The following is an 18,642-nucleotide window of genomic DNA, read 5'->3' as shown; positions in this document are numbered from 1 at the left end:
GTGGGAGGGTGAGGTCCTGAAAGACATCTCTGGCACAAGCTATATTTTTCTTCAAGGGGTTTATCTTTTTCTTAAAGCCGCTAAGCCGTTAATAGCCGCTAAGCCGCTAATAGCCGTGCTTTGCAAGACGAAAAAACCGCAAGACGAAGAGACTCGCGGAACGGATTAATTTCGTCTTGCAAGGCACCACTGTACTTCAAAACTCCGGATGACCCTACTTAGCGGTTCCATGCAGATGTTGAACAGCATGGGAGATAATATCAAATCCAGAAGAACTGCACATTGAATGTTCCACAGGGCCAAAAAAACACTCCTCAAGCATCACCCTCTGGAAACAACCATCCAAATAGGACCAGAACGACTGGAAAGCCAGCTACTCGAGAAGGATACCGTGATTGATAAAATCAGGATGAATGCTCATTGGTGTATAACTGTTCTGCAAACAAATCAGAATGAATACTCCATAGAGAACAAGCAACTTGTCTAACCGGCATGTAAGCTTTGCACAAGCAAATCGGGATAAATGCTGAATCAACAGGTTGTCTAGAGGAGACCTCCAGAACCTTAGAGCAACTTGCAGAACTGAAATAAAACTAAGGTGGTAGGAATCAACTCAGACTTGGTCCAGTGAGGAAATTCTTCAACTCTGTGCACTTAGCACAAATCTGTCTTGCTGAAACTGATTAACAGTGGGACCAACATGCTAAAATATTTTGCTTCCCTCATGGGACTGTGTCATCATGCAAAAACTGAGGTCACACACTGGGAGATTTGAACTGTTCTTGCTTGACTGTGACAGAGTATGTAAGCTTCTATCTAATTTGAAAGAAGTTTGCTTCTATCTGCTTGAATAATATTAAATACATAAAAGTTGGGGTCTCAGTAGTTAATCAGATTTTGTCTAGCTGCTTGATACTCTCTAATGTTGTTTCTTCATGGCATTCTATGAAGTTTAGGTCATCATAGTCTGTGAAAGTGTTGTATATGGAACCTCTGTGCTCTGCTTGTTCCTAGCACTGTCAGTTAATGGATGAGATATTTGGCATGAGCAAGCCCCAAGAGGTTAGATTCTTACCCATATTCATAGTATTAGCTCTGAATTTCTTATTTACTAAAAAGCAACTGCATATTTTATGTAATTAAAAACAGTAGAAACTTATGCACATTCAACTTGATTTATGTCTTCTTTTAGCCCTTGGGAAGAAGTCATCATTGACTGAAAAGGGGGAGGGGATGAGAGAATTTATAAAAACTTGATATAACAGCTAAAGACAAGCCTCTTCTTTTGTATGACGACACTGTTTCGATGACAGAGGGCAAAAGGTAGGGAGTATTGTATCTACGGCTATGGTTCCCACCAAAGAAATGTGGGTTAGCACATCGCCTAAGAGCCAAATACTTAGGGAGTTGCCTAAAAAGATGCACTCCTGGAGAGAGGAAAAAAAGATTAAAATAATGGGCCACTGGTGGGTTGGCAACAGTTCTACAATTCCGTGACTTCTGCCAAGGTTGTGTGAGGCTGTTGCTGCAAGTGATTCCTATTGAAAATTAGAATCACGCAGTCCATAGAAAGAGGTGCCATGAAGCTTGCTAAGAAAATATAAAAGAACAAGCAAAACTTCATGCTCTTTCACACCTTGGAAGATGGGAGCATGGAAATTTAAGAGTGTGGCCTGTTTGATCTGTGGTGCAATTAAACTAAAGCAATTTTAACCATGCACAGAGTACTTTCACAAACTGACTTTCAAAATATATTGAATTATGAGTCCCTTCAAAAATAAAGTCCATGGGATCACTTTCATATTAAATTACAGTGGTACCTCGGGATGCGAATGGGATCCGTTCTGGAGCCCTGTTCGCATCCTGAACGCAATGTAAGATGCAACGGCGTGTCTGCTCAGGCGTGGGTCGCATTTTGCCGCTTCTGCGCATGCGCGTGACGTAATTTTGAGCGCATGCGCAAGCAGCGAAACCCGGAAGTAATGCGCTCCGTTACTTCCGGGTTGCCGCAGAGCACGACTTGAACACGCTCAACCCAAAGCACATTCAACCCGAGGTATGACAGTATCTTTATTCTGCTCAGATGCTCAGAGCAGTGTACATAGTTCCTCTCCATCTGCCTTTTAGACTCACAAGAACTCTCATTAATGCTGAGAGATCAAGACTGGCTCAGGGGCACTGAATGAGCTTCATGGTTGTGTAGGGACTTGAACTCAATCGCCCTAGTTCTAGCCCAATACTCTTAACTTCTACACCAACCACACCACGTCTCCATTTAGGTGTCATTATTGCTGTATCTGGAAGGCTCAGAGACGTCACAAAAAAACAATTTTTTTTAATGATACAATAAAAGTAAACTGTTTTTGGCAAAGACCATTGAATTTCAGTAAGATACTAGAGTGCTTTCTTCCAGCTTAGCTGGTTCTCCAGCTTCAGCTGTTCCTGGATAGGGATGACTTGGTCACAGTGGTGCAGGTCTTGAGAACATCTAATTTGGACCACTGTAATACACTGTGTGGAACCCTTGAGGTTGGTTCAGAAATTTAGAGTAGTATAGAATGCTGCAGCCCAGCTTTTGGCAAGTAAAGCTGCATGTCAGCCTATTACACTGGTGCTGAAAGCTCTACACTACCTGCCAATACATTACCAAGCCATGTTCAAGGTATTACTGTTAGTGAATAAAGCCCTAAACGGCCTAGGACCAGCTTCCCAGAAGAACTGCCTTATCCCTTATACCCCAGTCAGATCACTGTGATCATCTGGAGAAACTCTCCTGACTGCCCCACAGTTATCCCATATTCATGTGGTTTCTGTCCACAGTAAGGCTTTTAGCATCGTGGCACCAGTATTTTGAAACATTATTTTTATGGAAATCAGACAGACCCTACAATTTTTGACATTTCTTTGCTTGCTGGAAACAACTTCTTCTTCTTCTTCTTCTTCTTCTTCTTCTTCTTCTTCTTCTTCCTCTTCCTCTTCCTCTTCCTCTTCCTCTTCTTCTTCTTGCTAAGTCTTTTTAGAGATTTGATTTGATGCAGTGACAATCATTTGTTCTGTATTTTGTAATTTTATGATATTGTAATGCTTTTATTGAATGCTGCCAATAGTTTTTCTTATGAGCTGGCAGCTCAGAAATACTTTTACATATATACGCATACACAGTGCTTTTTCGGGGGGGGGGGGTTGCAGGGGTACACATACCCCTAAACATTTTGTGAATCTAAGTTTGGCCTCATTGAGGTGCAGTATTTCAATATGAGTAGGAAAATGAGAGTCCCCCTAAACATTTTTTTAAGAAAAAAAACTTCATACACACACACACACACACACACACACACACACACACACACACACACACATATTCCCCACCCCTGATGTTATTTCTACTGATGCTATACTATGTATTTATTTATTATATTAGTAGCCTTATTTCAGACAGGTGAACTCAAAGTGACTTACACAAACAAGAGTAAAAACAAAGCTCTGTAGCTTGAAGTTTTGTCCTCTGTACTGAAAAAGTACGGTCAGGATCACCACAATTTGGAAAGTGAAAGTGGGGCAGTGTCATGCCTAGCACCAACCCGGTACCAGGCACTAAGTCTTCGTAGGAAGTACTAGACACCCCACAGGTCGAGGACCTTGAGGAGCAAGCAGGCCTCCCTGAATCCATTGCTGAGGATGCCCCGAGGGGCTCTCTTGATACCTGATGGGGAAAAAACCCAGAAGTGAAAGAGGAGTTGGTGGAGCACTCCGCCCCCGACCTCAAGAGTGCCACTTCAGGGCCAGGGCCAGGCGACAACACAGTATTCGCCTGTGGGCCCAGAGTTGTCAGTCTACTCGTGAGTAAGGGGGTGCTTGGGAATATGCAATCCCCAATACTCCTTCATTGTCAGTAGCTGTATTTAGGGTGTGGTTTAGGAGGCCAGAATTTATAAGGTCCTGAGCCTTCTAGTTGCTGGAAGCAACATTGGTCCCTGACTCCTAGCATCCCCGTCTTGCAGAGGCTCCCTGTGCTAGGGACCTTTTGAGGTGGCAAGGAATAGGGATTGTCCCAGCTTTGCCCACCTCCTGTTTTCCAGGATGTGAACACAGCTGTATGGGACAATCTTATTTTTGCATCCCAGTGGTGGAAGGAATTATTAGACTACCACATCCTACCACAATTATTAGACTACCACATCCTACCACAATTATTAGACTACCACATCCTACCACATCCATTAGACCTACATTAGCTCCCAGTACATTTCCAAGCACAATTCAAAGTGTTGGTGTTGACCTTTAAAGCCCTAAACGGCCTCGGCCCAGTATACCTGAAGGAGCGTCTCCACCTCCATCGTTCTGCCTGGATGCTGAGGTCCAGCACTGAGGGCCTTCTGGCGATTCCCTCATTGCGAGAAGCAAAGCTACAGGGAACCAGGCAGAGGGCCTTCTCAGTAGTGGCGCCCGCCCTGTGGAACACCCTCCCATCAGATGTCAAAGAGATAAACAACTACCTGACATTCAGAAGACATCTTAAGGCAGCCCTGTTCAGGGAAGTTTTTAATGTGTGACATCTTAGTGTATTTTTGGTCTTTGTGGAAGCCGCCCAGAGTGGCTGGGGAAACCCAGCCAGATGGGCGGGGTACAAATAATAAATTTATTATTATTATTATTATTATTATTATTATTATTATTATTATTATTATTCCCATGAAAATCATTCTCCTTTTTACTCCCACCTCTGATGGTTACTGATTTAGTATAATTCGCTTTCAAAGTTTCAATGCACATATCATTCAGCTAACCTTTCCCTATTTTGTGTTTTCTAAAGCACCCACATTGCCTTATAGAGGCATTCTTTTGAACTGGCTTCTCATCTATGCGAAATGTGTTCTACAAATTCCTCTGAAAAGTTATTGTTAAAATAGCAATATTGTTCCCATATGTTTCTCTCCATAACTGATCTTCAAGCCCTACAAGATAAGCAAGACAACCAGATCACTTTCTCTATCAGGCTGAATTTGAAGAGAATTAATTACATTCAAGAGGCTTGTCAGATTGGAAAAAGGAGAGTTAAGAGATCTGAACCAGCAGCAGATGTTGGAGAATACTGATCCAATTATTACCTAGCACAGAATATACTGGGAAAATGTTCTGGAGGCCAGCAGCGACACAATCTCTCTGGGTGGCCTGCCCATCATCTCTTACTGACTGATCTTTGCTCCAGAGTTGTCATTCCACAGAAGGCACTTGGGGTCATGATGACACTTGGAAAAATATTATTTAAGGAATGATGTACCATTCCTTAGAGACATACAATAAAAAACTCTGCCATCAGTCTAAATCACTTTATCTTTTGGCCTGTCTATTCAGCCCCACCTATGGGACTATGTGCAGACCACTGCTCTGCTCCACATGAGTGACGGCACCCAAGGGCTCGTACATAGAGGTAGGGCCATCTGAATATTTTGGTTTGAGTTTTATTTCATTTCTTTTTCAAACTTTTGCGTGTTTGCTTTATTGTGTTCCCAATGCCTAGCAAGTCCTGCGTCTTTTGGAGATTTTGCTTCTCGTAAGAAAGTAGGAATCTGCCTTATACCAGATTATTTGTTCATCTAGCCCAGTTTTCTGAGTATCTGTAGCTCTCCAGAGTCTCAGCTGGAGGTTTTTTCTATCACCCACTGTGGCGATCACACAGGGTCCCCGGACGTTTCACCGTCTATTGATCCCTGTGCCACTTTATTTCTCGCTGCCACCACCCAGGCCCTACCTGGTACAATACTGAGTCCAGTCAGGCTTAAATTGGAACATAAACTTCTGTTTATTTATTGCAGTTTAACAAGCGTGTGGTTTCATAAACGGTATCGGTCAATTACAATCATGGGGTGCCTATCCAGACCTATAACTTCCGCTACCTGCTCTCACTCACTAAACCACCTCTCAGATATTTACTTGTCTTCCTAGCTCCTAACTGTTCCTGACTCAGCTTATTTCGCTACACTAACTCAACCTCCCCACAGACTCTATTCCAATTCACTCCCAATCCACCCAACTCCCAACAAACTCCTCCCTTCGCCCCTCCCAGAGCTGGTTTTATAGTCCCTCTGACTCCACCCCCCTGGGTTCTGATTGGGTAACCTGTTTAACTATTTCACCTCCAGCACTCTCATATGTTAATGTCACACCCGCTACCTCCTCCTTTTAACAGAAAGTACCAGGGATTGAGCCTGTGAATTTCTGCATGCAAAACATGTACTCCGGCACTTAGCTATGGCCCCTCCTTTCTCAGATGATTGATTGATTGATAGTATCTGCAGAGTTTTCATCAAGATTGAAACAGTGATGAAGAATGCAATGGATGTGTAGCTCACTCAAGGCAAATCCCCATAGAAATGCTTATACATTTCCAGAATTGCATTTGGCTTACCACCAGCTGCAGCTGCGCATGTTGGCACTGGACATTCAGGGCATCATCATCATATCTCTCTCTCTCTCTCTCTCTCTCTCTCACACACACACACACACACACATAACCACACCTACATTTCATCTAACCACACCAGCTTGGGAAGTTTGTTAAACCCAGTGGAGACCATCACCCCAACAATAATTGTTCGAAGGCACAGCTTGCTACCACAGCTGAAAAGCTATAAACTACTATACTGGAAGAGGGGGGAAATTTGCCAGATGGCTCTCTCATCATTGCAATGTTATAAAGCAGCAAAATGTTTTAATTGCTGCAGAAGGAAAAGAACTTCTGCTGGGACTGTGGTTTACATCAGAAACAAACCTTCTTTGAGGGAGATGGCCCTTCTCTTACCTTACATATCTCTGTCTGGGCGGAAAAATGTGTATGTGTCTGCATAAACCCTGAAAATGGGCATGATTTCAAACTCGTAGATCTTGCAAAATGAATTTTGCCCTAGGTTGGGGGTAGGATTGATGATAGACTCCATCAATAAGGAGAACATTGGCAGCAGACTATCAAAACACCATTGCTTGTATGCCTAGATCAGATGCAACATGGGTGGTCATAAGAACTCCATCACGAAGCAAATTTGACAAGTGGGTGGGGCCACCCACCTGTCAATAAATGTGTGTCAGAAATGACATCAGGTCATTAACATTGCTACTAATGGGAAGTCAAGAAGGAGGAGGTCACAGTAGCCCAGGTTAAGTGGTCACAAGACTTTGGGCATTCAATAACCATGACACAGTGGGAAAATTTATGGAAGAATAATTGGAAATTCACAAACTGTTATGTCTTAAGAGAAAACTTCCTAAAAATGCAACACTGATGGTATCTAACACCTTGGAAACTGTCAAAGATGTACAAAAATGTCCCAAATAATTGCTAGAGGTGTGGAGATAAATCAGGCACTTTCTATCACATGTGGTGGCTATGCAAAAAAATCCAGGCATTTTGGGAGAGTATCCATTTAGAAATCCAAAAAATAATAAAGATTTCCTTTAAGAGAAAACCAGAAGCTTATCTCCTGGGGATCACAGATTTGGATATCTCGCAAAAAATGAAGAGTATATTTTTATACGCCACAGTGGCAGCAAGAGTTCTCATCACTACAAAGTCGAAAAGTGATGAAATCCCCTCTACCCATGAATGGATCCAAAAGCTAACAGATTATGCGGAGTTAGATAGTTTATCAGAAAATACAAAGAACAAACCAAAACAGGAATTAATCTCAAAATGGGAAGGCTTCAAAGTTTATTTGAAAAACAATTACAGTAGTTTAAACTCTGTCGCAGCATTTGAATAACTTTAGTAGTAGATTTGAGAAAGATATGAAACCTAAGATAAAACAATAATTAGTTAATTTAAGATAAAAATGTGTGTTGGCAACAAATAATAGATAATTGAAACAAGGAATGGATGGGAAATCGGGTCTATAGTCGAAGGACCGCTTTTTGCTTTATTGATTTGTAATTAATATTGTCTTTATCACTGTTTTGTTTGTATTTTTCCTTTTTTGGTGTATCAACAAAAAACAAAAATACAACAACATGCTGCTAATAGAGCAGCTGAATCAAGCTAGATTGTTCTTCCTTTGCATCAGCTGGTGTGGGAGGAAGTCCATGATGCTTAGCACTGAAAAATGCAGGGCTGCTTCGAAGATCAAAGCTGGGAAGGAGAAACAGTCCTGGATGATGTCAAGTTTAGGGCGGGCAGGTAATGGGGATGCCTAGTGGGCTAAGCCTAGCCTGTGGGGCAGAGGTTCTCCATCCCAAGCTACAACAGTAATAGGTAATTTGTTGGCTATTATTTCAAAGATACCTCGATCCTCATAGGGACTATATATGCATGAGTGAAGCTTTGGTGCATATTCCCTAACTGAATGGGAAACTGTGTATGGCAGGTGGGTTCTGCACACATAGTCCAGCTGCACATACAGAACCCTTTCAGGAAATCAGCAGTAGCACCAATGAACTGGTTAGGAAGCAGACCAGGATGGGCTGGTTTTGTGATTGCTGCATCTTAAGAGAGTTCTGTATCTACAACCTCAGCTGCTGAGCAAAACACACAACTGGATCAAGGCCGGTATGTTTTTTATTGTTCAGCAGCTATTCAAATACAGAGCTCTTCATGGTACAAAAGTTCAATATGGACAGCCCTTTTATGGACAAAATGAACAATGTCTCTTTAAAAATGATTGTGTTTCTCTAGTCAAAATTATGTATCTGCCAAGATTATTAACGAAGTAGAAAGTGCAACAGAGGTAAATACAGCCTTGGAAAACAGCTGGGGGCGTAAATGTGAGTGGTATCCATTCTCAGCACTCTAGACTGAGGGAGGAAAACTTGCTGAAAAGAAGCTGGAATTTATTAAAAGGGTTTTTCAAAAGACTGTTGAGCTGTTGTAATGACTGTTTCTTCCAGTGATCATAACTTGCTGCAGGCAAAGCAGTGTATCTTCAAATACCCATCACAAATGAATGCAAGTTTAAATTGTGTTAGTACAAAGAGCTGCTCCACTTGCATGTGCGTAGAGTGTCCTATGTAAAATCAATATGTACAAGATGCCTGGTCATTTTCAATTGCATGTACAGCAATATGAGAAACCTATATACATGCCAAGGATCCTGTAATTGGGTTGAAACCTTCTGTTGCATGAGCATCTCTTTAAAACATGCCATTTGTTTTCTGTGAAACAGCAACCCTCTCAAAAAAGAGCACACATAATGGAAAATCTTGACGAGGAAGCAAGGGTTGTCTAGGACAGTGTTTCCCAACCTTGTGCCTCCAGATGTTTTTGGCCTACAACTCCCATCATCCCTGACTAGCAAGACCAGTGGCAAGGGATGATGGGAATTGTAGGCCAAAAACAGCTGGAGGCACAAGGTTGGGAAACACTGGTCTAGGACTGTCAGTGTTGATCTTTGGCAATCCCACATCAACGTTTAATCCACTGCAGGAGTGTTTCTATGGTCCAGTTCAGATGTACCAGTTTACTAAACCATGTCATGAGCAAGTGTTTTACCTATGCATTCCTTTATTCCCTCCTCCCTCCTCTCACACTTTCATAATGCAAAATGTCTGGGGTTTGTTAAACCACAGTTTCCTGTTACATCCAAACCAGGAAACTGTGATTTACAAGTGACTGGTTTAACAAATCCCAAAAGTATTTTAATTAGTCTTAATTTATCATAACAGGGAAGTATCTCCTCTGTGCTTCCTTAACATTATCTTTTCAACTTTTGCAGCCATCTCATCTTGAATATAGTTACCACATATGCACTAAGGACAAGTATCTCTATACAAAACTGAAACCTATTTTCTGTGTTTTAGGGAGCCGGAGTCCGATTGCAGATCAGCCTCAAGGTAAAATCCAAAAGTGGGCATGAAACTGACTGTGATGATATACGAAGTAGAGGGGAGGGGGTGCCATCTATAAGAAATCAAATTGTGTGTTTGGGCATATTAGTGATACCAAGAAGATTCAGCTGGAGCTCTGCACATGCCCTGGAATCATGTGTTTATTTTTTGCCATTGTTGTGAGCAATGAGTTCACCATTGTTGCAAAGTATCAGAGAACTGCAGTAGGTCAAGATAAATATCCTCCCATCAGGTGACGTCTCAGCAATTTCCGCCAAAGAGCCTCTGCATACTAGGTGCAACCCCATTAAACTCCCCACTGTAATAGCAATAAAATGCTTAATTAGTCCCCAGAACCTTTTGCAACTGGTATTCAGAAGCAAAGCACCCATAACAATGGAAGTAGAATGTAGCCATCATGGGTGGTAGCCTGGGCCAGATTTAGGTTTGATGAGGCCCTAAGCTACTGAAGATAATTGGGGCCCTTTATATGTGATAATTTAGGGAGCAGGCTAGCAGGCGGGGCATCATAGAAGCCTACACAACACAACACCAAACACGGTTGCTGCATGTAGGTTTTATTTTATTTGTTTTTTATCTTATATTTTGGAAATGTACATCCAGTCCCCCCCCTTTAAATATTTTTGGGGCCCCCAAGAGAGTGAGACCCTACGATATAGCTTGTTTAGCTTGTAAATAAATCTGGCACTAGACATTGAAAGCCCTCCTCTCCATGTTTTTATTTTATTTTATTTATTTTATTTTATTAAAAAGCTGTCCAAGTTGGTGGCTATCACTACAATTGTTGGGAGCAAATTCCACAGCCGAACTACAAGCTACATGAAGAAGTTATTTCTTTTCACTGGCTGATGAGAGTTGTAGTTCAAGGGCACCACTTTGGAGAGGCTAGTCTAGATAATGGCACTGAAGAAGGTCCTACATTTAAAAATGAGAATTTTAAGAAGTGAACATCCAGAACCTCCTTGTTTGTGAGATGTTCTTATTCTACGTGCAAGGCTATGTCAGACAAACAGAATTTAAAAGATGAGGCATTAAAAAAATTAGAAAATAATAATACAGTCGTACCTTGGATCCCAAGGGGACGCGGGTGGCGCTGTGGGTTAAAGCCTCAGCGCCTAGGACTTGCCGATCGAAAGGTCGGTGGTTCGAATACCTGCGGCGGGGTGCGCTCCCGTTGCTCGGTCCCAGTGCCTGCCAACCTAGCAGTTCGAAAGCACCCCTGGGTGCAAGTAGATAAATAGGGACCGCTTACTAGCGGGAAGGTAAACGGCGTTCCGTGTGCTGCGCTGGCTCGCCAGATGCAGCTTGTCACGCTGGCCACGTGACCCGGAAGTGTCTGCGGACAACGCTGGCCCCCGGCCTATAGAGTGAGATGGGCGCACAACCCTAGAGTCTGTCAAGACTGGCCCGTATGGGCAGGGGTACCTTTACCTTTACCTTTACTACCTTGGATCCCGAACGCCGCAAACCCGGAAGTGAGTGTTCTGGTTTGCGAATATTCTTTGGAACCCGAACTTCCGACTGGGCTTCCGCAGCTTCCGATTGGCTGCAGGATCTTCCTGCAGCCAATCAGAAGCACGCTTTTGTTACCAAACGTTTTGGAAGTCAAACAGACTTCCAGAACAGATTCTGATCGACTTGCAAGGTACGACTGTAATGAAGGCTGTGAAAACACTGCTTTTTGGAAACCTTGAATGCATGCCACAGCAGATAACTTGATGTTGCAAGAACATCTTGCCTCTTCATGAAATCTCCTTTGTCACTTACACCTTCTGATATCTGAGATGGCATTTGATGGGCTATTAAGTCTGTTTCCCACTGAGCAGAATTTATAAAGGATCTTTTCCCAAGCTTGATGTTATGATGGTCAGTGCCATTTTTCTAGAAAAAGAGGTCCCAGAGCTCACCATGAACCTCTCCCTTGTTCTTTTAGAACGGCAATGGCGCCCACTTGTGAACTGCTGGAGCTGAGCTCTGGTGAGCTCCAGCTTGGAGGGGGGGGGGACTCTGGTAATTATAGTTACAATTAATACAGCTTGAGGAATGTGGAAAACTGCCAAATCAAATTATTTGCCCAACTAAAAGGTAAAAAGACCCCTTGGACCAGTCAAAGGCCAGTCAAAGACGAATATGGGATTGCGGCACTCATCTTACTTTTCAGGCCGAGGGGGCCGGCGTTTGTCCACAGACAGCTTTCTGATTCATGTGGTCAGCATGACTAAACTGCTTTTGGTGCAACGGGACACCGTGGCGGAAACCAGAGCACACGGAAACGCCCTTTACCTTCCTGCCGCAGCAGTACCTATTTATCTATTTGCACTGGTGTGCTTTCGAACTGCCAGGTTGGCAGAAGCTGGGACAGAGCAACGGGAGCTCACCCCGTCGCAGGGATTCGAACCACCGACCTTCTGATCAGCAAGCCCAAGAGGCTCAGTGGTTTAGACCACAGCACCACCCACTTCCCAAGTAGCCTAACTAGCCCAGTATTGTCCACGCTGACTTGCAGAGCTTTTGCCAATCAATTGCTATCTAATCATTTTCAGCTGAACTTATCAGGGATGTACACCAGAATCCAGACTCCCCTTGGAAATTAGCCAAACACTTAGTAGTAATGTGTGACTCCTTGGGGAGTCAATGTTGACGTGTCCTCCTCAGCTTTTTATGCAGCTCCACCTGCTTCTGGCTCATTGTGGGTGTGGGGATTTTGTGACTTGTGTTTGTCTTTGGTGCAGTGCACTTTCAGCTCGAAAAAGAAGAACCAAAGGAAGTAGAGGAAGTAGAGGTAACACCAAAGAAAAAGGCAGAGGTATGCGATTGATCCTTGTATCTGCCTTATGCATTATAAAATAAAGGTTGCTTTGTTGACCTGGAAAGGGTTATTTGGTTTGGTGGTTTGGAGAAGGCTGAGCCGTTAAGCAGTTTATATCCCATTAGCTCCCAAATCTTTTTCTTCTGAAATTTTTCTGAATTCACTGAGTAGTATACTTGTATCACTGGCATCCAGTAGAACATTGTTGCACAAAACACCACATAACCAGGAATGGCCAAACTTGGCCCTCCAGATGTTTTGGGACTACAACTCCCATCATCCCTAGCTAACAGGACCAGTGGTCAGGGATGATGGGAATTGTAGTCCCAAAATAGCTGGGGGGCCCAGTTTGGCCTGGTAACATTGTTGCAGGATTGTTTGCATAGTGCAATACTGTTGCACTATGAGTTTCCATAATAATGGCTGTGGCACTGGATTCCTCTGTCATGCAATATTAAAACTCACTTATCCACTTGCTCCAGCAATGGATACAACCCATTGCCCACAGGCTTTATGCAGCGACCAGAGCAGGGAGAAGAACTTTTTACCTGAAAATTTATTAGAGGTTATTAGGAAAAATGTGCTGGGTGTCCACTATTTTCCCCATTTTATTACCATGTGCTGTCATTCATTTACAGTGCACTGTGATCTATGTTAAGGTGCTTTGTAAGATTCTTTTTCCCTTTGTTACAGTCACATTATATTGGAGATGGCCCAGACTTCCAACGTTCACTGTTCAACCTTGGTGGTCAAAGTCCTCTGGTCGTATATTACCTTAAGATGCACGGAATATCTAACACCTTAGCAAACATGCGGGCTTACAGGATTAATCACATTGAAATCTGCAAAGTACCATATCCTTTTTAAAAGTAAAAATGTAACTTCAGCTATATTTATAAAATTGGGATGAATTCGGTTCTTTAAAGGATATTAGGTGGGTGCAGTGCTGAGAATGGAAGAATTTTAAGTTTGCACTTCTGAAGATTTGGTTTTCCTTTTCACCAAGGTGAACTAAGAGTTTGGGATCAGTTGCTGGAACTTATTTTTCCACTTGCACCAGATGATATCGGAATTGGGCTGCTAAATCATATCTCAGGATCCAAGTGTCTCTCATCTGTAATCTAATGATTTAGAACTGTGTTCCAGAGAACCCTGGGATTCTGATCAGGAAGTTTCTCAATTAGTAATGGCAGACTAGTTACTCGAAAGGCATGTTGCTCACCACAAATGATCTGCAATGTGCGGGGGGAGGGGAGCTGCAATGCACAAGGAGTTCTATGGCTGATCTTGGTGTTCCTGAGCAGATGGATCAGTCTGGAATGAGTTTCCTGAAGGCAAAAAGTTTTTAAAAAACTGAGCACTGCACCCACCAAACCCTCTGGCAGCATTCTAGTCCTGAGTTTGCCCACTGGCTTATGGTGGAATACATTCCAGTTGTCCAAAAGGATGTGTTCCTATACTACATCTGGATTAGACACCGGGATCTTAAGAATGTGCTATTTAGGAACCTGAACTTCAACATGAATTGTAATACTTGAAAATTCCCTGCTATAACCTAGCCAACCTTTAAGAGAGTTTACACACTGGGTTCTGGCTATAATACTAGTAGTACCGGGTCGAAGGCTGTATCCCTTTCATTTCATATGATTTTAAGGTGCAGTGCCTAGTCAATGTGTCGGCTTCCTTTGGTTAAACTAGGAAGGGTTTTTGGAGATGAGGATCATTTTAAATAATTTTTCTTCAGTCTTACACACTTAATCATTTCCAACAAGTCTGAGTTTTGGCAGAGTTAACCATTCCCAATAAAGATTAATGCCTGAATTCCCTCAAGCAATTTTTTTAATGATAATTCTTATCGCTCTGCTCTCCCGTGTACCAAAATGTTTCCACAGGAGCAACCTTTTCCCTCAGAGGAAACGTTACAGGATTTGGGGCTTCTTAGTTTAGAGAAAAGGCAAGTGAGAGGCAACATGGTAGAAGTGTGTAAAATAGGCATAGTTTGGAGAAAATGGATGAGAAATGGTTTTCTCCATCTCTTATAATGCTAGAACTCAGCGGCATCATACATTAACAGACTGATATGCTTTATTATGAGTTCTGTAGAATGACTGATTCAAAGACTGATCTGTGATCAGAATGCTACTTCGTTATAGTAATTGTAGGTTGAACACCACCCATCTCATTTCAGAATCTGCTTAGACTTTTCAACTTGTTTTTATTATTGCTTGTTAGCCGCCCTGAGCCCGGCCTTGGCTGGGGAGGGCGGGGTATAAATAAAATTTATTATTATTATTATTATTATTATTATTATTATTATTATTATTATTAGAATGCAATACTTTTTTGTGAGTGTATGTTTTCAGATATCCTCTCCCAGCTTGCATTGTTGGCGCCAACTTTTCAGTTTTGCTTTCATCTTTGTTAGTCGCAGGAGCTTCCATTTTCCAGTGAGTTTTCAGCCAGCCTTCAGAATTTCAGGCTGGACACTCATCAGAGTTCAGAGCTGGGCAAAAAGCCCTTTATAGGTCTGGAGGGAAAGAAGGGGGTCGGTCACAGGTTTGCCCCTGAGAGACAGAGAAGAAAGTTTCCATCTTTTCTTTATCTGCTCATGCTTTCTGTTACTGCTTTCTGGAGATTTAGGTACTAGTCCTTCTGCCTTCTATATCTAAAACTATTGTTACTGGCTTCCAAACACTTTCCAGTCTGTATCATTCCTGGATTTTCAGAACTGGACAGCTGAGGTCGCATATTTCACTATGCTTCAAATCTTCAAGTTACATGTATTTGATCTGCCAGTAACCATCATCCTATGTCAGCATCTTCATCAGAATCCAACTTCTAATTGCTACTGGCTTTTAAAAACAAATCTAGCTGAAAAGATATAAATCAACTCTTTTGGAAAGTTTTTGTTGGAGTATCTAAAGGAAAGGCTTTGTAAACATAATCTTCTGTTCTGATTCTGACACTGTTGGTTTTCTTACAAGGAATTACCTGAGAAGAAAAACTCTCTGAGTTCTGGACTTTTCAAAAATGAGTTTAATCGTAGTGTGACTTTTCTTGGTTTTAACATAAGCCTACCACGATCAGATTCCTCTCGGATAATAATACATAGCTGTATCAAATCTGTTTTGTGGCTCTTCTCTGCAGCCCTAGATTTATCTTAAGGAAATTGGGTAAATCCTTTCTTGGGGCCCTTATTTATTTTACATACTATTTCCTGGTGTCTTTATTTCCCTTGGCTGCTACATCAGCATTGGGAACTGTGTGTGTTTGCATTTGTGATATTTCTTAGATTCAGGTAGGTAGCCGTGTTGGTCTGACGCAGTCAAAATATATAAAATAAAAATTAAAAAATTGTCCAGTAGCACCTTAAGGTAAAGATAAAGGGACCCCTGACCATTAGGTCCAGTTGTGGCCGACTCTGGGGTTGCGGCGCTCATCTCACTTTATTGGCCGAGGGAGCCGGGGTACAGCTTCCGGGTCATGTGGCCAGCATGACTAAGCCGCTTCTGGCGAACCAGAGCAGTGCACGGAAACGCCGTTTACCTTCCCACTGGAGCGGTACCTATTTATCTACTTGCACTTTGACGTGCTTTTGAACTGCTAGGTTGGCAGGAGCAGGGACCGAGCAACGGGAGCTCACCCCGTCATGGGGATTCGAACCGCTGACCTTTCGATCGGCAAGCCCTAGGCTCAGTGATTTAACCCACAGTGCCACCCACGTCCCCCAGTAGCACCTTAGAGACCAACTAAGTTTGTTCTGGGTATAAGCTTTCATGTGCATGCACACTTCTTCAGATATTTCTAGTTATTGTGTAGGCCTTCATATGTCCGGTTCTTCCTTCTAATAGTTGACTCAGGTGGTAGGTGACAACAGGACTGTAACCAAAATGAGGCCTATGAAAAACAAGATGGAGGCATTAGCGTGCTTTGGAGGCATCTAAAACTTGCAGAGGTATTTAAAATAAATAAATTTAAAGGCAGGGTGATGCACACCCCAGTAAACATTCCAGTGAAGACGGCCTGTTTAGTAATTATGTAATTTTTTCAAAAGAAAAATAGGAAATGGGGGAAGGGGGTAGAATGGTCAGCTGGAAGGGGCATGGCTGGCTGGCTGGCTGAAACACTGAATAGGGGCATACCTGCTAGTAGATGATGGTTTATTGCAACATGGTGTGAGAGATCTGACTTGTGTTACAGAGCTTCCCTTTAAGAACTTTGCTTCAGGATGAGAACAGAAATTGTGCTCTGGCAGCGCAACAGCAGCGGGAGGCCCCATTAGCTAAAGTGGTGCTTCAGGTTAAGTACAGTTTCAGGTTAAGAACAGACCTCCGGAACGACTTAAGTTCTTAACCCAAGGTACCACTGTACAGTGGTATCTTGGTACTCAAACAGCTTGGCTCCCAGACGCCGCTAACCTGGAAGTAAGTGTTCTGGTTTGTGAACGTTTTTCGGAAGCTGAACATCTGACGTGGCTTCCACAGCTTCCAATTGAATGCAGGAAGCTCCTGCAGCCAATTGGAAGCCGCCCCTTGGTTTTCGAACCGTTTTGGGAGTCGAACGGACTCCTGGAAAGGATTAGGTTCGAGAACCAAGGTACCGCTGTACTGTAGATTCAGCCCAGAGGAAAAGGTGAGCAGCAGTGGTGGGGAGGAGAAGGAGGAAGAGGTGGATCTTTTTGAGAGCATCTTGCCCAATGGCCACCCCAAACCATGAAAGAAGCAACTGCAGACCTGTCTTCAGTTGTCCAGAGAGAGCTAAGGAGACTTAATGGAGAATGGCTCAGATCAGAAAGACCTGTGGTGCGAGAGGAGAGGAAAGAGTATGCTATGGGACACAGAAGAAAGGAGGTTAACTGAATGGGTTGAAAAGAAAATTATTAAATTGTAAGAAAAATGTTTTTTCTATGGTTTACATACTGGCGCATCTCTCATGGGTTAATAAAAAACGTAAAAGTGGTCCTTGGCGTGGTTTGCGTTATGCACCACTGGTATAAAGAAACGATAATATTTAGGTAGATTGAAGCAATTTTATGCAGACGCTTGTAGTTTCCCCCCCGAGGCTTTGCTTAAAAATGCATCATAATGCTTTGTATATTATTCTTCGGGAAGACAAACAGACCGATCTTGCAGAAGTCTTCCTGCACAGGACCTGCGACATGATTGGGAGTTTTGAAAGAGCACTGTCGGAACATGCGCAGGTGCCTGCCCTGCTGGCTTGGACATTGCTGCTTTGGCCACCCCCAGCCATGTTAATGGGAACTGCTGCCCCGCAGTCATTGCCTCAAGCATTTCATTGGGACTTTCCTAGGAGAATCTGCAAAATGGGGCATATTTCCTTTTCTTAAAAGGAAAACGCAAATCTGTAATGAAATATTACATTGCCACTCTTTTTTAAAATAACCTTTAGTAGAAATTCTGCCCACGCATGTGCAAATTTTTTCTCTCTAGTTTCCTCGAGAGAAGGAATATTAAGCTCCTATTCATCCCAATGTATTCATGCTACCAGCTCTGATTTATACCTGCATATATGGTATAAACGGCCTCGGTCCAGTATACCTGAAGGAGCGTCTCCATCTCCATCATTCTGCCCGGACATTGAGGTCCAAGGGCCTTCTGGTGGTTCCCTCACTGCGAGAAGCCAAGTTACAGGGAACCAGGCTGAGGGCCTTCTTGGTAGTGACATCCGCCCTGTGGAACGCCCTCCCACCAGATGTCAAAGACAAAAAATAACTACCAAACTTTTAGAAGATATCTGAAGGCAGCCCTGTTTAGGGAAGCTTGTAATGTTTAATAGGTTATTGTATTTTGGTGTTTTGTTGGAAGCCGTCCAGAGTGGCTGGGGAAACCCAGTCAGATGGGCAGGGTATAAATAATAAATTATGATGATGATGATGGTGATGATAAACCAGCTCTTTATGTTCCTGTGGAATCCAATAAAAGCAGGCTTCTTCCACATTTTCTGGTTTTATACCATCATATGGGACATGGGTGGCGCTGTGG

General features: G+C 42.8%; 1 protein-coding gene across 4 annotated transcripts in view; it reads left to right on the top strand.

The window, feature by feature from the left end:
• Positions 1 to 18,642, top strand: part of FAM227B (family with sequence similarity 227 member B) — a 110,441-nt gene that overhangs the window by 85,782 nt on the left and 6,017 nt on the right. For 2 of the 4 annotated variants that reach the window (XM_077918797.1, XM_077918796.1), the window contains 3 exons: positions 9,784 to 9,816; positions 12,564 to 12,637; positions 13,334 to 13,495. In XM_077918797.1, coding sequence (XP_077774923.1) covers positions 9,784 to 9,816; positions 12,564 to 12,637; positions 13,334 to 13,495 — 269 coding nt within the window. The remainder of the gene's footprint in view (positions 1 to 9,783; positions 9,817 to 12,563; positions 12,638 to 13,333; positions 13,496 to 18,642) is intronic. The other 2 variants (XM_077918798.1, XM_028707257.2) reach the window with 1 other exon arrangement.

This window comes from Podarcis muralis, chromosome 14, assembly GCF_964188315.1.
Source record: "Podarcis muralis chromosome 14, rPodMur119.hap1.1, whole genome shotgun sequence".
NCBI lineage: Eukaryota > Metazoa > Chordata > Lepidosauria > Squamata > Lacertidae > Podarcis > Podarcis muralis.
The sequence above is the reverse complement of the archived record's forward strand: the minus strand, read 5'-3'. Positions and strand labels throughout refer to the sequence as shown.